The sequence below is a fragment of the Bubalus kerabau genome, chromosome 6 (genome assembly GCF_029407905.1).
Source record: "Bubalus kerabau isolate K-KA32 ecotype Philippines breed swamp buffalo chromosome 6, PCC_UOA_SB_1v2, whole genome shotgun sequence".
In the NCBI taxonomy this organism is placed as follows: Eukaryota; Metazoa; Chordata; class Mammalia; order Artiodactyla; family Bovidae; genus Bubalus; species Bubalus kerabau.
In genome coordinates this window covers 36,415,178-36,440,349 of record NC_073629.1, presented here as the reverse complement: position 1 = coordinate 36,440,349, position 25,172 = coordinate 36,415,178, and the positions used below count along the sequence as shown (strand labels likewise).

At 38.9% G+C, this 25,172-nt stretch overlaps 1 protein-coding gene across 20 annotated transcripts in view; it reads right to left on the bottom strand.

Moving 5' to 3' along the window:
* Positions 1–25,172, bottom strand: part of VAV3 (vav guanine nucleotide exchange factor 3) — a 645,240-nt gene that overhangs the window by 215,220 nt on the left and 404,848 nt on the right. For all 20 annotated transcript variants that reach the window (XM_055584919.1, XM_055584920.1, XM_055584918.1 and 17 more), the window contains 7 exons: positions 21,687–21,745; positions 19,204–19,269; positions 13,802–13,910; positions 10,570–10,662; positions 7,954–8,022; positions 4,993–5,096; positions 3,270–3,369 (listed from right to left, as the gene is read on the bottom strand). In XM_055584919.1, coding sequence (XP_055440894.1) covers positions 3,270–3,369; positions 4,993–5,096; positions 7,954–8,022; positions 10,570–10,662; positions 13,802–13,910; positions 19,204–19,269; positions 21,687–21,745 — 600 coding nt within the window. The remainder of the gene's footprint in view (positions 1–3,269; positions 3,370–4,992; positions 5,097–7,953; positions 8,023–10,569; positions 10,663–13,801; positions 13,911–19,203; positions 19,270–21,686; positions 21,746–25,172) is intronic.

Genomic DNA, 25,172 nt, shown 5'->3' with positions numbered 1-25,172 from the left:
ACTGAGTGACTACACTGAATATATTTTTATACCTCTTAAGAATTTGTTAGTTGAAATGCATGAAATCGAATGACTGACTCCAAAAATTTGCTAAAATATAAACCCACTACTGAATTCAAAGGTTTTAAAGCCTCCAATATTATTTTTTTAATCTCACACTCAACTTTCTTAAAAGTTTACTGAAAAATAGTATTAACTGGCTCATTCTTTTGATGTTAACTACAACTTTAAGGAGAGTACTTTGAATTTGTAGTGTCAAAGCCTGAATTTAAATGAAGTTTGGCAACTCTTGGCTGTATGAGCTTGAACAGGTTGATTTTCTGATTTTACTGTCACTCACATATTCATGATTTCATTCAAAAAAAAAAGCAAGGTGCCATAAAAATATTTTTATTTGTGAGCAACTTAGTAAGTCCAAAATCCTAAGACAATTACATAACCAAGACCAAGGAACTTTCCAGTTCATGGAAGGAGTTGTATTCAAGACAATACTCTTCTGTTTCCATTTTGCCCAAACTTAGCTTTTCCAGAACATGGAAGATATATTATCAGGACTACAGAAACAAACACCATTAGCTCCAATGACCATATTGAGTTTGTGTGTTTGACTAGAGTTCTCAGGCAGGAACTGGGGACACATCCTGACATGTTAGCTTATGTCTTGTAAATTGCTGTGGTTCACTGGATGGATAACTATTTCACTGATTTCTTGCTTCCATAGCTTGTAACAAGTTCTGGATCATAAGTCTCAAATAGGAGGTCAAACTGCTAATATTATTGTAATAAATGGGTCTCATTTTGCCAGCTGCATTTTAAGTTCCTTGGAAACTGAGGTTGTATCTTACACTTGTTATGTTATGCCATCTTAACACAGTGTTAAGAACGAAAATGCTATACATTTAAAGTTCACTTTATGTATGGAAATCAGTTTAAAACTTTTGGGGTAAAATTAATTCAAGTTCTAAGTTATAGGCTCAAGAAGTAAAGAATCTAACACTGCTGGCATTACCTACAGTTGGGGGGCTGAGACCCCCTAAAGGTAAAATGTTTATTAGTATTGAAAGTAAATCAAGGGTAGAAATGATTCTTCCACAACATCCAGTCAAGTGCTTGGCCTCAACTCTTAATCCTAATAGAAAACAAATTGGAATAGGGATGAGCTACCTTTTAGAGCAAGGTAAAGGGACTCCATTACCCTTTACCCCATGTTACTTTGGTTCTACAATAAGGGTGAAAAAAGGCAGAAATCATCAAGAATAAAAATAACCACAAAACAGAAAACATGAGGGAGGCACAAAGAAACCAATTATAAAGCAGCTTTCCCGCTCCCATGCTGGGACTTGCAGAAGACTGTTTTAGCAAAGACTATGTTTTGAAGGCTTATAGTAAGTATTTGATTAAATATTTCCAAATCAGGCCCATGGTTAGAAATAGGGACATTTCAGCTGGGGAAAAGACAACCAGCATCACCTCACACTCAGCCTTCAAACTCAGTCTGAGGGTCTCTCTTTCCCTAAGATTTACAATGACTATAGAAACTATAACTCTAGAGATTGAAGGTGTGCTTATTGGGCAGAATTTTGACAGTGACTCTGAAAAGAAGGGAGAGTAACATTCAAAAATAATGTTGAGAATATAATGAAGGTTTGATTGTCCACTTGCTGACTATTCTCTTGAATGAAAATTATGTATCTTTATTTTAAAAATACTGCCTTAATGGTAGCTTCATTAGGTAATCACTGTGTAAGTTGTAAAGTTTTAACTTGACCATCATATTTTAATTTGACTCAAGATGTTCTACAGTTCTAAACTTATGAGGCTCAGTGCTCTGGTGCACTGGGATGACCCAGAGGGATGGTATGGGGAGGGAGGTGGGAGAGGGGTTCAGGATGGGGAACGTATGTTCACCCGAGGCGGATGCATGTTAATGTATGGCAAAACCAATACAATATTGTAAAGTAAAAATAATAATAATAATAATAAAAAAACATTAAAAAAAAAAAAAGAGGAGCAGAAGCCCTTTGAGCTAATAAGGTGGTAAGGATGTCATTCAGTGGTGACTCAAAACATCTCCAGACACAAGATCCACATCATCAAGGGATTGTAAGAGGTAAGAGAGGATCTATGATATAAAATTAGTACAGTTACCTGGTAGCCTGTTGATGTGCAAAGTTTCTCACCAATAGCTCCCCTTTGTGGGAATTAAGAGTTAGGAAATCAGACCAGATATGCTCAACAGTGAAGGGGCTCTCATTTGAAAATCCTCTATTTTTCCTTGTTTATCACCTGACCTTGTGGTTAAACCCAACAATCAGCAGCAAGGAGGGTATGAGAGGGCCAACCAAGCCACCCACAGTCACCCAAGAGTGGATTATACATCTCTACCTGAACTTTAAAAAGATCCAAACATATGGATAATATATTTGAAATGATAATTCATATAACACAGAAATAATCATTTTTCAAAAGTTTTTTTGAAATTGCAAATCCTTCTTATGGGGGAAAAAAAGATGTACAAAAAAAAAAAATGACAACACAGTTTCCAGACTTATTTTCCATTGTTACCAGGTGCTTTGTTCATACTAATCTACTTGTCATTTCTCAACCTTTCCTGACTCTTCTGGTCAAGACATACCAATTCTTACAGAATTCTCTACAAGGAATCTCATCTATCAAGACCTACTCCATTCATTAGTGACCTAATTCAAATGCCACCTCTTTAGATAAATCTTCTATAGTCTAACCATACTGAAGTAATTACTCAGTCTTACTCATGGAGCCCTGGCAAAGAGTGCTTACTACTTCATCTCACCATATGTGTATGTGTCTTGTCTTACTTCTTATGGGCAATATCCACGCCCTTTTTATACACCTGCCCATAAATATCTTGTATTTTTAATAAACAATTTAAATCTATGTATAGATTATCTCACATATATCTTACTCACCCTGTACCTTTTACTTCCCTGGGTAAATTACTCATAATCTCTCTGAACCCTGGCTTCCTTATCCATAAGATAAGAAAATTAATTGTATGTATCTGACAAAGTCATGAGGGCCTAATGAGATAATCCATGTAAAAAAGCCATAAATCTATTTTACTACTGTTATTATTACTGCCACATTGTTATTTTAGAGGGCTATCTAATATTTTATGAAATCACACTTAGAACTCATGGAAATTTACAGTTGCAATGATCACGAGAAGAAATATATTGTTTTAGTTTATATTACTCTATGACACATACAAACAAAAAATAAACAGGCACCTCTAATTTCAGTCTGACATCTTCTTTTGTCTTAGAAATGTAGTCTAAACTAGAGATGGCCGACTCCACTCCACTGCAGTACTGCCCGTAAATAACCAACCTGAAAGGAAAAGATAGAGAAAGGAAGCTGAGGGCAAAAAGGCAAGATTAAAGTAGAAGAGGAAATCCATCTACTTAAATCCACAGTTAGATATAACCAAAGCAAATCTCACTCACCCTGTACTTCTTACTTTCTAGGTAATCCTGGACAGATTGCTCAGAACCTCAGTTTTCTCATTTCATTGAACACACACCACACTTACAGCAGTCTTACCTAGAAAATCCTATGGACAGATGAGCCTGCGGGCTAAGTCCATGGGGTCACAAAGAGTCAGACAGAACTTAGCGACTGAGCACGTGCACACGTACAGTCCCAGAATTAGGGTCACTCATTATGGTATTAAAAGTGACTATTTTTAATTTCCAATTTTGAATGGAATTGATTCCGTGTACATTGTTATAGCAGGCGGATTTTACAATCAAACTTAATGACTGTTAATATTGTTGGAGTGGGCTTCCCAGGCGGTGCTAGCGGTGAAGAAACTGCCTGCCAATGCAGGAGACACAAGAGATTCAGGTTCTATCCCTGGTCAGGAAGATCTCCTGGAGTAGCAAATGAGAATCCACTCCAGTATTCTTGTCTGGAGAATTCCATGGACAGAGGAGCCTGGAGGGCTACAGCCCATGGGTTGCAAAGAGTCGGACACTTAGCATGCACACACACACATTGTTGGAGTACATATATACATCAAAAACAAAATTAAAGCTTCTGTTCAAGTTTCTATTAGAGATCAACTTTTACACTGTTTATGCTCACTCAGGAACAGTTTTATTTTCTACTACAATTTCACTGTAATCACTAGTTACAACTCCACTCATTAATAAACTCCCTACTCCTTCCCACTTTTTAATTAAGAAAAATACATTATCTGAAAAGTGGGAATGCGAGGCCTGAGCTGTGCTGGGTAGGAGACCATTCATACTGCATGGAGTCTGAGTCTACTTCAGGAAGGGTATCTCTGGAGTGACACCAATTTTTGCAGAGTCTGGTTAATTTATTGTTTCTTTTAGCTCTCTGGTGGAAAAAAAATACTACTACATTAATATTTATCTAATGTTGATGCAAAGCAGTTAATTAGCCACTTCTGGGTACTATGAACTATAGGGCTTGATTTAAAAAGAGAGTGCTATATTTTAAGCAAAATTCCTTGGCACTTCTAATTCATGTGAATTGTTCAGAAGATTTTTTTCAAACTCCAGAAGAGAAATTGACTTTGCCTGTGAATCTAATACTCCAAAATAGAGAATTATAAGCTATTAGAGTTGGAAAAAGCAGTACCAACTAATGTACCCCTAACATTTATGGACAAAGAAAAGGAGGCTCAGAGAGTTAAGATGACCTCCTGAAGTTTATGTACAGGACTCAAGAGTGATAGGTCTATACAATAACCTACACTTTCTGGTTTTCAGTGCAAAACTTGAACTCTTTTTTTTCTTTTTCTTTTTTCCCGGTATATATAGAGAGAGCTCAACCACCATCCTGAGATTAACTGTCCCATGTTCTAATTACTTCGCACGTAGTATCTTAATGAACCGTATTTACAGCTATTTATGAGAAATTTTAATACTAACCCTGACTGTAATTACAAACTAATAGCCACAAAGTTTAAAACCCAAAAGTTACCTTTCCTTGTAGTTAATGAAAACTTGATACAAGTTCTGGTCATTTTTATTCACAATGGAATCATGAATCTCTTGCACTAGGTTCCGATGAACTTTCACAAGTTCCTTAGAAAAAAAAACACAACAGCAAGAGAAATTAGGAATCAGAACAACAACAACAACAAAAAAAAGACCATCACCTGGAGCCCAGCATCCCTACTGTTGCCAGACTTGCCATTCAAGGATATGCTGAATGCCCTCAATAATATAAACCTGCTCCCATCAGTAAAAAGAGGAAGAGGAAGAGGGGAAGAAAAGGGAGGGGAAAGAGAGAAGAGGAAGAAAAGAGAAGGGGAAGGGGAAAGGAAAGGAGGGGAGGAGAAGAGAGGGGAAGGGAGGGAGAGAGGGAGAGAAGAGAGAGGCCATGTACATGGGAAATAGCCATTTCAGATCTGACTCAAAATGTCAGTATACTGTGGAAAGAGGAATTATCTCACTAGTTATTAAAGGGTAATTTATTCCTTGTATTAAAATATGTACAGTTCATTTTCATTTTATAATCACTTTAAATTTTTAAATAAAACTATCCAAATGCTTCATGTTTTATTGACAGGATCAAGTAATGATTCATGTCCTTGGGACATGAAAATGTAGATTTGTACTTGTGTCAATTAGTGGTGTCCTGGAGCTAAGCTAACAATCATCAGACTAAATTACTTGAAACCAGACAGCTAATGGCATAAATAAGCAGCAAATAAATTGTAGTAGGCCGTTTAATAGGGCAACTCAAAACTCAAGAATTTCACATTTTTCCTGATAAGCAAGTCATTTTCAGTTAGACAGTAAAATGCATACCACAGCTGGGAAACGACGAGATTCAAGTCAAAGTGTCAATTTCCCCACCACCTCTTCCCATGTAGCCTGCAGCGTACACTGACTGCGGGGCATACCCTTCCTCAGCAGGTGTAAGCGCAGCACAAATATGTTGGTCTCATCACTACTTTTTTTTTCCTCTTATCACTTTTTTGAGGCGCATGGAAAAGCCATTAGAGTAAGGACTGTCAAACAGGTCCCAAGTTCCGGTGACTGCGTATAACTGGTTTGATACTTATCTTCCTAGAATGTGTGGCTTGTTTTTTTTGTTAATTTATTTTTTACTGAAGTATAGTTGATTTACAATGTTGTGTTAGCTTTAGGTATATAGCACAGAGATTCAGTTATATACACACACACACACACACACACACACACACGTATATATATATTCTTTTTCAGATTCTTTTCCCTTACAGATTATTCCAAAATATTGAATATAGTTCTCTGTGCTATACAGTAGGCCCTTGTTGGTTATCTGTTTTCTCTTTTTTTTTATTTATTTTAGTTGGAGGTTAATTACTATACAATATTGTATTGATTTTGCCATACATTGACATGAATCTGCCACGGGTGTACATGTGTTCCCCATCCTAAACCCCAGCCCACCTCCCTCCCCATCCCATCCCTCTGGGTCATCCCAGTGCACCAGCCCTGAACAGCTGGTCTCGTGCATTGAACCTGGACTGGTGATCTGTTTCACATATGATAATATACATGTTTCAATGCTATTCTCTCAAATCATCCCATCCTTGCCTTCTCCCACAGAGTCCAAAAGACCGTTCTATACATCTGTGTCTCTTTTGCTGTCTTGCATACAGGGTTATTGTTACCATCTTTCTAAATTCCATATATGTGCGTTAGTATACTGTATTAGTGTTTTTCTTTCTGGCTTACTTCACTCTGTATAATAGGATCCAGTTTCATCCAGTTTCAACTGATTCAAAATGTATTCTTTTTAATGGCTGAGTAATACTCCATTGTGTATATGTACCACAGCTTTCTTATCCATTGGTTTGCTGATGGACATCTAGGTTGCTTCCATGTCCTGGCTATAATAAACAGTGCAGTGATGAACATCGGGGTACACGTGTCTCTTTCAATTCTGGTTTCCTCGGTGTGTATGCCCAGCAGTGGGATTGCTGGGTCATATGGCAGTTCTATTTCCAGTTTTTTAAGGAATCTCCTGTGTGGCTTGTTTTATGCTAAACATTCATTTGATAATCATGAGCTTTTTCTTCCTTCTATGTTACAAATCAATAAGAATGCCTTCATGTGGTCATAATCAGGGACAAGGACAACATATCACAGTTCATCAATTCGTGCACAGCAACACTAAATATAAAGGAATCAAAATATTAGGGACCTCACAGGTGATACAAGCAAGCCTGTACATCAAAGCTTATGTATTGTATATAAAAATTATATGTTAAAACCAAGGCCAATTCCAGAGGACTAAGAAGTTGAATCTTGCCTAGCAAGACTGCATACAGTATTGCACTTGGCTTGCTTCTAGGCTTCTTGGTAAATATTCTTTTAAGATTGTAAGGTACCCTGAAATTTGTAATGATTGTATAAATGTGAAGAAAAGTTCTTCACATCTTATCATTAAAATAGATTATTTTATTAGAAGGAAATGGTATATTTCAGAAATGGAAGTTTATTATGTTACAACCAGAAGCAGAAAACACCAAAAAGCAGAGAACAGGGAACCGTAGGAATGGCAGTAAGTGGAGGAGAGGGATGAAGCCAGGACGGTGTCTGTAAGATGGGGTCGAGGGGCTGGAGAACGAGAGAGCAAGGAGTGGGGCAGAAGGGAACTCCCATGAGACAAAGAGACTGTAACACCAGGGATTCACTGGGGCTACCTTGTCATGACAAACAATTAAGTACATGAGTCTTATCCATTTGTGTTCAGCATACATTTTGACTGATTTTTGGTTGACAATATGACATGGCAGTTATTTCCAGAAAATAAGACTATAAGAACTCAGGAGGCAGAAAATTGGGTTAAATTTCTTAGAGAATATAATGTTCAAGTAGAGACCCACTACGTAAATAAAGATTTTATAGAAGTGTAGCTCCATTTTTACTAGTGATTTTTACTTACAGGAATGTTGATGAATACTGAATCAAATTCTGCTGCTGTCAGAAATCTTTTCAATGGTGCCATGAAATACTGCCAGGAGGGAAGAGAGAGGTAATAATTAATCACAACTTATCCTAATCCATATGACAGTTTTTCATCAAGGAGCAATAAATATTTATTGAAAATTAATCAGTTTTATGAATACCAAGAAAAAAGCAGAAACTATTTTCTCTGTCATAAAGATTCAACACTTGAACAGAGATATAAGACATAAATACAGGTTAGCATATTTAAAATATGAAATAAAAGATTTGGCCTATAAATGCTTCTAAAATTAAGAAAAGAAAAAAAAAGGAGAGAATGCCATTGGCTGAATTGGCAAACAATGGCAACATTTTGGAGATATATTTGAGGACTAATATAAAATATCCCTCACATGCTTTGTGGAGATTCTAGATCTCTGAGATAAATAATCTGCTTATGCAATTTAGGGATCACTCCCTTTCATTCCTTGAGAATTCTAGTTCCTGGCCTATCATATCTCTGGTCCATTACTACCCCATCTTTCTTTTTGACCATTTCAGTAACTATGTAGATGATCCTTCCAATAGCCTGGCCTCTTGGTTCCTTGAACTCCAAACAATCTGTGCCCCATTCTAGCTGAGCTCCTCTTGTGGTCATAGCCCAAGACCCTGCCATTACCAACCACTGCATATGCTCCAGAGAATTAATTTGAAGCAAGCAACTCTCTGACTTCTACCCTCCCACATTTACAGCTCTTCCTCCAAAGGCTTCTCCAGCCCACTGGGTCTGCCCATCCCCTGATCATCTCACAGTCCCTCATATCCTCACTTCCCTTCTTACCCAGTGTACATTCCATGAGCCATCATCAGAATCACTGTCCTGCAAATACCCTTACTCTCTCTTCTTTTTTTCTGGAAAAATGAAAACCCGGCTAAATCTAGCTTTCCATATATTTTGTGCCTGTACCTAAGAAGTTAAACAGAAGCTATATTGATCGCTAGTTCAAAAAATAATCACAGAACTCAACTGAACCTTCACGCTATATAATCCCAGTACATTTACCCTCTCATTGTCTTAAACAACTCTTTCACACCTTCATCTATTTTTTTTTAACTTGCAAACTGTCTGCTGGTTCTCATTCTCCTAGCCTCCAAGTGTGGAAGTCACCAGAAGTGATCTTAAACCTCTTCTCTATCAGCATTTATTCCCTTGGTGGTTTCCTCTAGTGCCAAGGCCTTAAACACCATTGCATAATGATAATGGCCCAGTTTATATGTCAGTTCAACTTTTCCACCAGATGTCAGACACATATATCTAACTTCTTCCTCAACACATCCCGTTGGAAGCTAATAGGTATTGCAAATTCAGCAGGTCCCAGCAGACTCATGATCACACACCTATCCTTTCCCATCTCAGTCACCATCGTCATCATGCTAAAAACCTAGTGTTCTTGATTGCTCCTTTTCATACACCCTTTACCTAATTCATCATCAAATCCACTGGGCCCTACTTTCAAAGTTTATTCAGAATCTGACTACTCTCTACCACCTTTACCAATACTATCACTTTCTGTCAACTTTATTATTGCAATATTCTTCTAACATTTCCCCCAATTTCCACCCTTGCCTGACAAGAGTCAGAATGAGCTGTTAAAAACTTGCATTAGATCCCATTACTTTTGCTACTCAAAACACTTCAGCTTTTAGCCGGGTGAGTTCCCATATGCCTCCTGTGTCTTTGGTGCTCACCAGGTTTCCAAACTCACCGCTCCCCTGCACTCAGTCTGCTTCAGCCTCCTGGCCTGCTGCTGTTCCTTCAAGTACACTGAACACTGTCCCATGTGAGGGCCCTTCTCCCAGGGATTGTCCGCTCTGGGATATTCACATGGCTCACTCCTCAATTCACTCAGCTGTCTGCTTAAATACGACCTGACCATAGAGGCTTTCCATTACCACTCTACATGAGATAACACCAGCTTCCCCCATCTCTCACTATCCCCTTCCTCTGCCTTATTTTTCTTCAGAGGACTTATCACCACCTGACATACTTACTTGCCTAAATTATAAACCCTCCCATGAGAGTCAGGAGAACTACAGAGTTTTGTTGTGTTGGTGGCTATACCCTCAGTCCCTAAATTAGGGCCATTCAGACACTAAGAAATCAATAAATAGTTGTGGGATTGTGGGATGAATAAATCTGCTTGAGATCTTTAAATCAAAAATTATACTGAATATCAGAATACACAGACACTGCAGAAACATCGGGCCTAAGGCATTAACTATACAAAGCAGTACAGCAAGTCCCTGACATACAAATGAGTTCCATTCTGAAAGCGCATGAGTAAATTCAATTTAAGTTCAACAGTTAGCCTAGGTACCCACCTAACACAATCAACTACATAATACTTTACTATAATAGGTTTATAATACCTTTCACACAAATAATATACACATTAAAAAAAAAACTATTTATAATCTTATAGTACAGTACCTCAAAAAGTACAGTCCAACAGCTGGCATATAGGGACACTCACATCTTTGAAAGTTCACAACATGAAGGTTCATATGTAGGTGACTTACTGTGCTTGAAAATCGAGAATACCTAATGACTTACTTTTTCTATTGACTCCAGTGTTTCTGTATATTTTTCTTCTGTCTGCTTAATTTCTGCTAGGCAGCAACTTCGTATATCATTTTCTGGACATTTCTACAATTAGAATTTTCAAATTAAAATTATTTAATCAAATTCATATATTAATCTCTTCAGTAGAAGACAGAAATAAAAATTATTTAATTTTTAAGCATTCCATTCCAACATAATGATTTCTTTTTTGTTTGTTTTTGTTCTTTTGTTTCGTTTCGGCCATGCTGCACAGCTTGTGGGATCTTAATCCGCTGACCACGGATGGAACCCGTGTACTCTTCAGTGGAAGCATGGAGCTCTAACCACTGGACCACCAGGGAATTCCCAGGCCTTCCATTCTAATAACACAAATAACTTAAAGATACATTGAACTGCATTTGTGAAGCATCTTTGCTTTTAAAAGGCTTCCCTGGTGGCTCAGATGGTAAAGAACCTGCCTGCAATGCAGGAGACCCAGCTTCAATCTCTGAGTCAGGAAGATCCCCTAGAGGAAGGGCATGGCAACCCACTCCACTATTCTTGCCTGGAAAATTACATGGACAGAGGAACCTGACGGGCTGCGTGGTGTCACAAAAAGTTGGACACAACTGAATGACTAACACACTTTGCTTTTAAAAAAAATTTGAACAATGTAAATGTAAAAGTTTGAGATAATTAAAAATATACTTTGAGTATACTCTCTTTAAACCGAAGCATCTATTTTACTATAAATGTAACTCAATCTGGAAACATTATGAATGGTCTAATACCATTTTCTTAATGTACAGCATACTTTACAAGTGCTATAGAAAAACTCCAAAAAATCATAAAAGAATATTTGGTAAGTAAAAAAAAAATCTTAAAATATTTTTTCAAGAGTTAACATCTTGGTGTTTGGTTTTTACTAAGTGTTTAAGACTAGAGGCAGAAGAACATGGTAGGAAGACCAAAGGTTTGGGGATCAGATAGAATTGGGTTCAAGGACCAGTTTTACTGTCATTTAGCTTGTCATTGTGAAGAAGTTACCTAATTTCTCTATCTCGATTTTCTAATCTATAAAACAAAATTACAGTAGCCAGCCCAAGGATGTGTAAATGAGATACCCATGTGGAGCACCGGAGCGCACTAGACGTGCCCTGTGCATTCTGCATTCATCACTGCTCACCCTGGGCCACATGGACAGCCCAGCACTGTCAGCTCAGTGAAGACAGTCCTGGGGAAAGACAGTGAAGAATCTGCTGGTGCCCAAAGCAGCTGATAATTTAAGGGGGCACAGACAATACTTTGTCCCCTAAAACACTTAAAATGCTGCCACAGGTGTCCAATCAGCTGGCACAGCAGGTTAAAGCACACGTTTATGACATTTACCAAACACAGACCAGCCAATCTGTTTTCATCCCACAGAAGCTGCTGCTCCCTACCTGGGCATCAGACAACTTGTCAGCCTTTTATTAAATGCAAGAGGTCAAAGAGAGCTGAGCGAATTCATCAAAGTACTGAAGAAACCTAAACTACACCTAGCTCATTAAGAAAGGCTTTTGTGTAAAAAAAAAAAAAGACTAGGTTAATAAAAGTTTAAGCAACTGACTTTTCTTTTCTATTTCAAATTACAGATGAGAAAATCATTCAAAGTAATTCTGAATATTTTACATATTTTCATGCAGATAGTTTTGCAGGCTCATATTGACTATGGTAATATCTGAAACTAAGTTTATAAAATAGCAAAAAAATACTAGGGGATGTATAATGAAACAAAAGAAAGAAAAATACCTTATATCAACTCCTAACAAATAGGAAGAAATATTCTTTAACATATATTTTATGCCACATCAAATTTAAAGTAGATTTATCTGCTTTGTAAGAGATTTCCTTTCATAACAGTATAATTTTATGATTCCCTGAAATTATGCTCTATTGCCACTCTGCTTTATTTAGCTGGGTCGCATGCCCTTTACCTCTCAGACTTGATTTTTCTACTAGTAAAATGAAAGGATTAGACCAGAGATTCCCTATAGATGTTCTGAACTGCACAATGTCTCCTTTTGTGCACTTCAGTTGTGTCCCAACACTTTGCAACTCTACGGACTGTAGCCCACCAGGCTCCTCTGTCCATGGGATTCTCCAGGCAACAATGCTGGAGTGGGTTGCCACGCCCTGCTCCAGGGCATCTTATGGACCCAGGGATTGAACTCACATCTCTTGTGTCTACTGCTTGGGCAGACATGTTCTTTACCACTAGCATTACCTGGGAAGCCTAACATCATGTTCATATGCCTCTAAATGCAATAGTATGTCGTGGTTATACTGCTGCTGCTGCTAAGTCACTTCAGTCGTGTCCGACTCTCTGCGACCCCATAGACGGCAGCCCACCAGGCTCCCCTGTCCCTGGGATTCTCCAGGCAAGAACACTGGAGTGGGTTGCCATTTCCTTCTCCAATGCATCAAAGTGAAAAGTGACAGTGAAGTCGCTCAGTCGTGCCCGACCCTCAGCGACCCCATGGACTGCAGCCTTCCAGGCTCCCTGGTCCATGGGATTTTCCAGGCAGGAGTACTGGAGTGGGGTGCCATTGCCTTCTCCGCATGGTTATACAGTTATACATAAAAAGGGATGGCTCTGATGGTAAAGCATCTGCCTGTAATGTGGGAGACCTGGATTCAATCCCCAGGTCAGGAAGATCCCCTGGAGAAGGGAATGGCTACTCACTCTAGTATTCCTGCCTGGACAATTCCATGGACAGAGGAGCCTGACAGGCTACAGTCCATGGGGGTCACAAAGAGTCTGACATGACTGAGTGACTAACACTTTTTAAACATAAAAAAGAAGACAAAAAAATGATTCCAGCAGAAGTTACTAAATAATTTTAACTATTATATTAATTACAATCATTTCATTACAATTGCAATTAATATACTTATTACATGAATATTATTTTATTAATTATAATTATCATATTAGTTAGCCATTCAAATAATCACTTTCCTAATAAAATAATTCAGACTAATAAGTCATGGTTATATAGTTAAAAGCAAGATAAAAAAAACAAAAGGCGAGACTCCAGCAGAAGTTAAACTAATTATAACTATTGTATTTATTATAATTTTAATTATAGTATAAATATTGCATTAATTATAATGATTATATTAATTAGTCCTTCAAGTAATCACTTTGCTTATAAAATACTCAGAGTAACTTAAAAAAGTCCTAGCCAAGTCAAAGTCCTACCGACTGCTGTGCTTCCTCCGCCTTCATCAGGTCCTCATACACCTCGCCACCTTCATCCTCCCCATACACACAGTCATACAGACCCTCTTCATCGTCCACGTGGGTTTCACTGAAACAAAGGGTACAACACAAATGTCATTTTCTATCATGCAGTAAATACAATAGTGAGAAACAGGTTACTGGATTTTAGTAGAAAATCCGGATCAACTAGAATGGAACGAGTAAAAGGCTCACATTCCAGTTCTGTCCCTCCTGATAAGAACAATGACAAACAACAGAATCCGACAGTGGTGGTAATGACCTAACACTCCCTGGGCCTTTCCTACGCCACTCTGCATGGATTATCTTCGTTTGCCCAGGCCCAGCATTTACTGTGTTAACAGGCAGGCATGTTGCTTGGTCAGTCATAGTGACAAGCATTTTGAGAGAACAAAAGATTCTTTGACTTGTCCAGAATAACACAGCTCATCAAAGGGCAAAGCTAGGATTTAAAATTCAGGCTACCTTACACCCTGAGTATTTTAACTGCTTTATTATTGTTATTGTTGTTTAGTTGCTAAGTTGTATCCAACTCTTTGTGGATCCATGGACTGCAGCACACCGGGTTTCTCTGTCCTCCACGACCTCCCAGAATTTGCTCTTCATGTCCATTGAGTGGGTGATGCTATCTAACTATCCTCCTCTCTTCCTGCTCTATTGTACTGCCTCCCGCTGTTCATATGTCAAGGCCTCATGGGAATTCCCTGGTGGTCCAGTGGTTAGGACCAGGCATTTTCACCGCCCTAGCCCCAGGTTCATTTCCTGGTTGGGAAATTAAGATTTCACATGCCTTGGCCAAAAAACAAAAGTCTCAGTTTCATCATCTGCATTAAAGGATATACTATGGAGAAGACAAGGGAGTTGGGAAGGAGTTACTCTGTTATAAATAATCTTTTTAGAGCAGTAATTTCTGTTGATTATAATCATCAATATCTAGTGCAATAGTTTTCAAACCATGTTCCTTCAAGGCCATGCAAAGGATACCCATAGGTTCTCTTTGAGTCAGATTCCTTTTTTATCTGTTTTATTTGTATTTTGCTTAAAGAAAAGGTCCCAAGGCTACAAGACATTTTTAAAAGCCTTTTAAATTCTTCTGCTAGTCTCCCAGCAGTGGAAAATAATCTCTACTTTTAAAGCTTCCATGAATGCTTCCATAGTGACTGATTGATGTATCATCCCTAAACTCTTCATGTGAGATAGTAAATCTGTTCAGTCAAAGTAGAAACAGCCGCTTCTACCTGTCACCCATTCTATCACCACTCAAGAGTTTTTCCTTTCCGTTCAAGAGCTCCATAAATAGCTTCTACTAACAAACAATGCCAAAGAACTGAGATTAATAAATTAAGGTATGTTAGAAACAAGCATTAACCTCTCTTGGAAAAGAAATTCCACTCCTCCAATACTGCCAGCCCTTAGCATTTCTCTTGGGCCTGTGCAGATAGAACATTATAAATTGAAATGTACAAAAATAAAAACATTGTAAGTATAAATGTCACTGTGCAACTCAGAGCATTTTTCAAAGTAGGGGCAATCACAAGGTTGTCTGTGTTTGTCAGGAAGAGTTATTTGGAGGCATTTGACAGAAAGGAACTGTCAAATACCCAGAAGAAAGAAAGGCGCCTTAAGGGAGAGCAATACAGAGAACTCTGCTCTGAGAAAACTCATTCCAAGATGACTTGTCCTCCTGTCTACCCACCTACCTGATTTCTACTAAGAACCTACTGATTGCCAGACCCAGAAGATACAGAAGAATGCCTACACCCAGAAGATCCAAGGGCTCTCCCATAGTCTAATGTGGAAAACAGCACAGAAACACAGAATTCTATGATTCAGAGGAAAGAGTGAGCGATACTCTGACTAAGGAAGTCGGGGAAGGCTTCACAGAAGATATTACATCCGAACTGGATCTGCAGTGTATTTATTTACTCAACATGTATCTGGGGAATAAATATCATGTTCCAGGAGATATAGCTGCAGATGAGGCAGACACAGTTGCTGCCCTCAGGGATGACACACTGAATGAGAAGACGGGATGAGTATTCAGACAAAGGACGCCAAGCTGTGTGAAGGCAGGCAGGTGTGCAGAGCCTGGCGATGTGAAGGGTGGAGTCCCGCCCAGGCGAGTGAGGGGAGATCCAGAGAAGAAGGGCTGAACCAATCTGAGAAGAGCCTTGTCCTCTGTGAGGTGAAACTTACCTGGGCAACTGGGGACCATAGCAGGGTTACAGAGGGGTCGTGTGGAGAGTGAAGAAGTCAGTCAGGGAGATGGGTGGGAGGTGATGAGCACCGTAACTAGGGTAAAGGCAGGTGAGGAGAGAAACATCGAGACTGTGTGACGTCCAACCAAGCAGACTTGGGGACCAATCTGGCTTAGGGAGAGGGAGGAAGGGGTGAAGGATGCTTCTCAGCTTTCTACTCTGGAAAACTAGGGAGACAGTGAGTCGTATAGGCAGTTCCAGAATTTCCATACTGAGGGGCTTAGGCAGGCAGCCTCCTCTGAGAACAGTGGGGCAGTTCAACTGGTTTGAGCACTTTCCATACCCCATTAAAGGATAAGAAGGTTTGATGAGGTCATGAAGGAACTGAGATTTAAAAACAAGATAAAGGAGTAGGTTCTATAACAAAGGGGATCCTGTTCAGAAGGAAGACAGGCTGTGAAATCCATTTCCTGCCTCAGACTCCCCAACTCGCCCTCCACCAAACAAAAACAAAAAAAAAAACAAAAAGCAAACAAAAACTGACATCATCTTGCTTAATCCTTGCTATTGACTATTTCCCATGAGAGCAGAGGCATATATGTATAAATCCACACAGATTTTTCTCTAAAAATTGCAGAAGGGACACATATGCACCCACACACATTTCGACTGGGCTGGAACAGTCCGGGTTTTGTTATTCAATCCTATAGTAAAACTGTTTCTTGCTAACAGTTTGGTCAATACTTTCTGATTGGCATAAAATGAAGAGGGGAGATGAAGGAAGGAGCTGTGATTTTTCAAATGGCCAGTAGATCACCAGCCACCCACATTCGCTTTCCTGTGTCCAGGCCATCTATATATGGTTACATCTGACACTCTGGTCATGAAGGCTGGAGGAGCAAGGACACTGTACAGGTTAGCCATCGCACATGCTCCCCATGCCATCCTGCATCAGCTTCTCTCCACCTCAGGAGAGAGTGCTTCCCCCTGCAGTGCAGAGCAGAGCAGGCCACTGTTTGTTCCAGGGGCCTCCCTTCAGGCGATTCACCCCCAAAGGTGACAGTGAAGTATGTGAAGCCACAGAGCTCATCACAAAGCCAAGACTGAAGATCAAGACCTTACGGCAAACTCAAATGCAACAGCCGCAGGAAACACATGACATTTAGACCTCCAACTCCAGGCGGAGAGGGGAAGCTGACTGCATCTCCCAGGGCGGCCAGGCTGGGGACCGAGGTTTTCTCCAAACTTGCATCCTTACAGACTAATTCTGACATCAACAGAACAAGATGAGCAAGATTATAGGAATGAGTAAGGATAAGTGACAAATGATGGAGGTTAAAAAATGTCATCATAGCACTGGAAATAATATTCTTTTTAAGACTACAAAGAATTTAATTATATTACCAGTAATTTTATAGTCACTTGATGAAGACTATAGCCAATTCAATGAGACACTCAGTAATGACTTTGCTGAAGATTAGTAAATTCTAGGAGATTTTAAATAGAATTAAGAAATCCTTCTTCTTCTTTTTTTTTTGGCTGCTCCAGGTCTAAGTTGCAGCATAACATGAGGGATCTAGTTTCCTGACCAGGGATCAAACCCAGGCCCCCTGAAATGGTAGCACAGAATCTTAACCACTGAACAGCCAGGGAAGTCCTAATAAGAAACCATTCTTGATGGACATTTGAAATATTAGACTTTGTGGCCCATCCAAATGCAGCCTACTCCAGGAGAGCTGCTGGCCGGCCCTATGGCTCCTATCACAGAGCTCTCCAGCTGAAAGTTCTTGGAGGAGCAACGCAGGGTGCTTGTTGGAGTCAATGCAGTGAGCTAGAATAACAACTGCATGGGTTCAAACCCAAAGACTACTATTTACTAGCAATATGATCTTTAGCAAGTTACTTAGCTTTTCAAGACTGTTTTCTCATTTGTAAACTGTGGTGATAATAGTAACAACTTCATAATGTGGTGTTACATGAGAGAGTGTGCGGAAACATGGTTAGCACAGGCTTCTAGGAACTGATAGATGTTTCCTGATGGACAGCTCAAGCCTGAAATATCACGCCTGGAGGAGGTAGATGCTCAACGCAGCTTTGGCCTATTTATTCAGAACACAGATATTTATTGAGGGCCTACTAGATACTAGACACTGTTTAAAGTGCTAGGAAAATATCCAAGAACAAGGTAAAGTCCCTGATCTCGTGAAGTCGGTACTCTGATGAGGAGATGGACAGTCCATGAAGCAAACCGAGACTACCTCAGACAGAGGCGAGGACCATAAAAACACAGGGCGAGAGAAGTGGGGTGACAATTTTAGGTAGGATAGTCAGGAAGGCTTTGCTGGGAGGGCCATCTGAGTGAAAACTTGAATGGTGAGGGGTCAGCCCCAAGGGCAGAAGGCACAGCAAGGGTAACTGTCCTAGAGTAAGAACAAGCTCCTTGTGCTGGAGTTTTCAGGATGGATAAGTGGATGAATTTCCATAGGACCTGAATTTCTCCTGGAGCAGAACCTATGTCTTATTACAATTCTCTGCAAACATACCTGATCTTTGGCATCAGTTCCCTGAGGGGTGAGGATCACATTCTATATTTATTTGTAATCTGCACAAGTCACTCAATCAGCAGGAGATAATCAGCTGCAAAGACCTTTAGCCTCTCCTGACTATTTAATAATATGGCCCAAAAGGATTCTCTGTTCAGAATCAACACCGTCTGATGAAACATCCCTGAATAACCCCCTCCCACACTAATCTCATCTGCCCTTGAACTTGCAGAACAAGCATTATCTGTCCTACAAGTCTGATGGTAGATTCTACTTCTCTCTCTGATTGTTTCTTATTTTCCTAATTCCAGGTTCGTCTACTACCTCTACAATGCCTTTGAGAAACTTCCAAATGTTAACTTCATCGCCGTCTGTTTCTTTACTCTCCATAGAGACTCACACAATGCAAGATACACAATAGGAATTAAAAGCCACTTGAAGTACATTTTCTTGTGAACATTTCCATCAGGAGTTTGAGGTTAATTCTTACATGTCTTAATCACTAAGCCACGGTTCCCCTTTAGATAGCTACTTTAACACCTATAGTTAAAATTCACAAAGGATGCAAAAATTGGCCCCGGTGTTAATTTTGCTGAAATTTTGCTGAAAACACTCAACATACTCTATTAAATCAGGCAGGCCTTTGTAGATGTCATCATCATTAATGCTTTCTTCTGTCGGGAAGGGCCTAGGAGAGAGGGAAGAAAAAAGAGTGAATGAGCAACAAGGAGGCTGGACATTTACCACTCACTAAACACTAAAGTTCAACTGCAGCCAAAGTGGTCAGGTCAGTCACCATGTTTCACATGACATCTGGGGTTCCTCCCAAAGTGTGGGACCCTGTGGCTGTGTCACGGTCCCCCAGGAAAGCTGTGGCACCTGCTACCCCCAAACCCCTGCAGCAATCACTGCTGGTCACTACAGTCACGTGAGTGGTTGCAGACGTGCTAAGGTGCTCACCGTTTCCCACCAGCCACACACTTGCAAGCTCGCCTCACTGCCCACTGCAGCTTCCCAGTTCAGAGTGGGCCCTTATCTTCCACATTGTCTCTCTGCACTTAGAGAATCTGATCTGACAAATAATTTGGTAACAATCCTCCAAGCATGACTCAGTTTACTAGTATCAATAAAAAAAATAGAAGTAAAAAATGTCATGTCCTCTATATATGATCATTGACTCTGATATACTTTTCTACTCAGACCATAAACCATATAAGTCATATTTCTGTATTTTCATCTATTGGACAAATGAGTCAAACAGGCCTCAGGGAGAGTATGGTGTTTTCTTTGTCCCCTGATCAAAGAAAATCACTTTCATTTATGCCCTGTTCCTAGCTATTGACTCCCTTGTTTGCCTCACGCTTTGATCTTTGTTCATAACAACATAATGCCCTAAATTTACATCTAACAAAATCACAGTGATTATACTATGGTGCCAAAAGTTTTACGCTTTCTTTACATACAGCCAGCATGTCATATGCTTCATAAAAACAAGAAGACCCATCAAAATAACAAATAAGCACTAAATAATTATATTTAGTATAGGGAAAATATTTCACATTGCTTTATAGATTAACTTAATACTTAGGACATTTAAGGAACATACATTTTTCAAATAAGTTAAAATGTGTGAGAAATGCCAGTTTCAAAATCCTTTTTTAAAATAAATATCTTGACATATTTTATTATATTCTTATATACAAGTCCATTGTAGTAAAAACAAATTATAAATAAGAGTAATTAAAAAGGAAAAAAAAACTTCTATGTATTCTTTCAGAATTAACCATATAAATATGGTTAATTAACATATAAAAATAAAAACATGCTATTTCAAAATCTTCTGCTTGCATGTAACAAAATATATGCTGACATGGAAAGAGAATCATAAATTGAAGAGGAAATGACAGGGTATGCAACGTTTATCCAACCTATAGACTCCCTCTGTAGAAAGCTGTCAAATTCATGGTCCGTTTCTGAGAAAGGATCTGTGGGGCATCCTCCCCAAGGTCACTATGCTTTGTATCCAAGGACTGGGCTGCCCAGCCACAGCTGATTAAACCTGTAGACATGATTGTATCCCCTCTGTTAGAATCTGAACGAGAACAGAAAATTGGAAGCAACAGAAGACGAGACAGAGGTTCACAGAGACCCATAACAGCTAGAGACAATTATAGACTCCTGAGGAAATCGCATGAGAAATGAGATCCATTCCATTTCCATGTAGCCTGGCTGTGTGACTGCTGAAACTGCTTTTCTGTTATTTCTAACATCATTAACAACACAACTTTCTAACTGAACTCACTTGAATATGCTGTATTTTAACAGAAAAGGCCCAACACATGTATCTCCACTTCCATACTTTTTGACTGCATAATATTTCACTGCATGGAAAAAGTAGAATTTAACCAATTTACAGTTGACCTTTGAACAAGAGGGTCTGATCTGCACAGGTCCACTTATAAACTGACTTCTTTCAGTAGTACATACTATACAATCCACGGCTGGTTGAAACCCCTGATGCAGAGGAACAGAGGATGCAAAGTATTAACTGTAAGTTATACTCAAATTTTCAAATGTGTGGACAGTGGGTGCCCCTAATGCCCACACTATTCAAGGGTCAACTGTAATTCAAAGATTGCATTTGGTACCAAACCTTCAGTATATCTCCTTATACATACATCATTTTGGTTGTCTGATTAATTCTTAAAATGCCTGAAAGTTGTGGCTCCTTCTTATGGCTTATAGGATATAAATGTACTACAACATCTTTTAAAATATTTATTTAATTAAGCATTTGTCTTAATGAATCACCTGTATAGAAATGTTAGAGGAAGTTAAAAAAATAAATAAATAAATAAACATATCAGTGATTGTCACCAGTAAATTGAGAACAGTATTTAGCCAAGGTGCTTTATTCAACTCTACGAAGAAGTTCTTACTTGCTCAACAAATTTCAAATGTCTATTGAGTACTTATATACTAGGTATTCTGAGTGAATGAGATGGAGTCCCTGTGTGCAAAGTGCTTTACAAACAGTAACTATTTGATAAACAATCACTTCACTGAACTGAACAGGACACACGAACCACAGAGAAACCAGCTTACCTGATTCCTGTGGCCAACGCTATAGGTGTGCGAGAAAGTCGCGATAACGTTTCTATTACCTGAGAAAAGAGGAAAGGGATTATTAGACATGCATTTCATTAAAAAAATTATTTTCAAAAGCTCGTTTTACTACCTAATATTAACAACAGCAGCAGAAATGTAAATTTGTAGATACCACAAAAAATGCAGAATGGAAAGAGCTATAACTGAGAAGCATAAACATCCGGGTTGTAATTTTGTCCCTTGCTTTAACTTTACGATGCTAAGCAAATGACTAACCATCTGGTTTGCCATTTCTTGACCAGGAAAAACAATGAGTTAGGCAAGGGAGTCCTAAAGGTCTCATATTTCCACTTCTACATGATCTGAAAGACCCTGTGCACTCTTGCACTGTCCAAAACAGTAGCCACTAGACACAGAGAGGCTGTTTAAATGTAAATGAATTCACATGTTTAAAACAAAAAATCAAGTTCCTTAGTTGGACTAGCTACACTGCACGTGCTCAGGAGCCCATGTGCCTAGTGGCTACTGCACTGGATACAGACATGAAACACGCCCCCTGTGACAGAAGTCCCATTGAACAGCACTGCTGTGTAGCATGGTAGTTCACAGGGTAGGCTCTCAAGCCAGACCATGTGAGTGCTAATCTTAACTTCACCATTTATTGGCCATATATCCTTAGACAAACTGCTCAAATTCTTCAGGTTTCCATTTTCTCATCTGGATACAGCTTACAATAATTTAGATTACTAATAATCCTTACCTTATTATAAGAATTAAAAAATAATGCATGTAAAGTATTTACAGGGTGGCTATTCTTACAAATGCCAACTTTAAGAAAATTATCTTATTCTAATTCTAGAAAAAAAATTATATATAAAGTTTTCCTACATTACCTTAATTATCTGTATCTGTTTCAAAAATTCTTTATAAATATCTTCAGTACTTCACCCTCTGTGTGCTCTGACAGAGCTTTAGCATTAGCACCTAGAAATTGTACCTTCCTTCCCACGTTTGTACCTAACAGCATCTCTTTCAAAGACTTAGTGAGGAAGTCAGTGAGCTAAAATGTATTTTTCTCATGAAACTACAGAGAAAACATAAATTGTTTTAAATTTATGTATAAATTTAAACATAAATGGAAAGATAATAAATTGTCTTAACTCTCTAAACAAAATGGGAAGAGGTTCTACTACACAGTCTGTTCACAATGAGGAAAAAAAAAGGAGGAGAAAAGGTAAAAATGTATCTCTGGGCGGAGGTAATCTTTGAATTCCTCAGTTCAAAGATGGAAATGTAAAGTTTCCAGTACTAGGCTATTCATAAGGGTATTAGCCACATATATACTTCCGTATCACCTACTTCAGGAGGCAGGATGTTGCTGTGGTTACAAACTGTGAGCTGAGAACACTTGCAGGGCTTAGGCACCTGCCTTTATCACGTGGATAATAACAACACATCTCACAGAATTACTGAAAATTAAACGAGACAATGCCTATCAAATGCTTGACACAATAAATGTGAACTGTTAATAATACACAAAATAAACTTATTATATATACATGAAATTTAATCAAAACCTTTTATACAATTTCTTCCTGCTTTAACTGCTGAGGAGCAAACAAATATAAAAATAAAACACCCAGGTAACACTTGATATCCATAATAAATATTCCAGAATAAAGATAAAGCATCTTCAGTGAGTCTATAAATTCAGAAGACCACAAACAAGTAATAAATTTACCAAAATAAACAGATTTCATGATAAAAATAGTCATTGGCTAAATTTCCAAAAATATATATTCTTTAGGGAAAAGGCTAGCTGTTGGAGAATTCCAGGATAATCTGTGAAGTAATATTGAAACTCATGAATTAACTACATTGGTGAATTTTAGCACCAGCCTTATCCTGATGTAATACTGTTCTAAATTTATGGGGTGAAGTCAGCTTAAAATTTGTTTTTTTCACAGCAGTATCACTACTCAATAACAAAAGAAATAGCAACAGCATTGGTATAGCTACGTGTTCTACTACTTCTGTTATTTATTTTAACACAAATGGTAAAACACCAAATTTACAGCCTGTTCCCATCCCACAAGACTATATGTAGTTTGATTTTTTCATACAATTGTCCACCAGAGGGAGCCAAACGATAGTCTATCATTTCACTGAGGCATTGAATTTAAGTATAAACATTTTTGAAAATTAACCAGCTGAAACCAATTCCTGTTATTTACTTAGACGGACTACTTATTGCTAAGGATAGAAAAATAACAAAGATATAATGTCCGTAGATGAGACAGAAGGATAACATGTATCACGTCTTAAAGTGACTCTGAGGACTATCACGCAGTTTTGTGTCTATCGTTATACGTCAGGCCCATCCACCAACTCTAAGTTTAGTCAAAGCAAATAATGTTTGGTCAATGTAGTGTTTTTAGAACAGTGTGCATTCTATAAAGGTGGGGTGTATCCGGATTTGGAATAGACAAGTACACAAGTTAAGGCCAAATCCTCAAGCCGTCCACGTGGAGAATGGCCTGCTGTTAGAAACATCTATCCAAGTATATTTACAAAAGAAAATATCCCGTAGGGCAGTAAGAAGACTGACCTTGAAATTGGCCTTGAAATGTCTTAATTTCTAAATTGTTGCCTCAAATAGTGTGCCATATGGACATTAATTCTCAGAACGGAGGTGAAACAAGTTAGAACATTTGCAGGTTAATAGGCTGACAACCAACTACTAAATCCACATCATGGGTTTTCTTTCCCTACCTACATCCATCCTTTGTTGGATAAGAAGAGTAGCATTTATAAAGAAAAGGACAAAATTCCAGATAATAGGAATAAGAGTGACGTGTGAGGAAGGTGGGAGAGGTGGGCAGGGCTTCTGTGTGTATGCTTCAAAAGGGTGAGCTAGATTCCAAAATCCATGAAGGATCATTGGACAAGTTTAAGGAAGAGAGCAGGGTCAAAACTGCATCTTTAGAAGGTCACTCAGACCTTCTAAATGTGAAGGTCAAACTGGAGTAGGAGGACACTGGATAGAGACAGGGGCCAGGAGATCCACAAAGGGGAGGGTTCTCACTCATCCAGGTAAGAAATGGGAAGTCTCAGTTAAGACAGCAGCAGGGGAGCTAGAGAAGAGGCAGAAACAGTGACCTACTTAGGAACAGAGGCCGAGGCACTGGGGAAGCTTAAGGAGGAGGAAGCACCCAGGACCATCTGGACTGGCTGCTACAGTGTGGAGGGGCTGGCTCCACCACTGCCCACCCTCAAGCTCCAGGATGCTCCAGAGCAGGAAGTTCTTGTTCTCTGTTTCCTCCAAACACCTGACTACGTTCATCCTAAACTCAGCTTGTCTGATTCCCACCCAGAGCCTTCTCTAACCATCTCCCTGCTCCAGACTGGGTTCTTTCTGTCCCCACAGGACCCTGGACATCACTCTGCCCTAGCACCTACCATCTTGTTTAAAAATTTATCTAC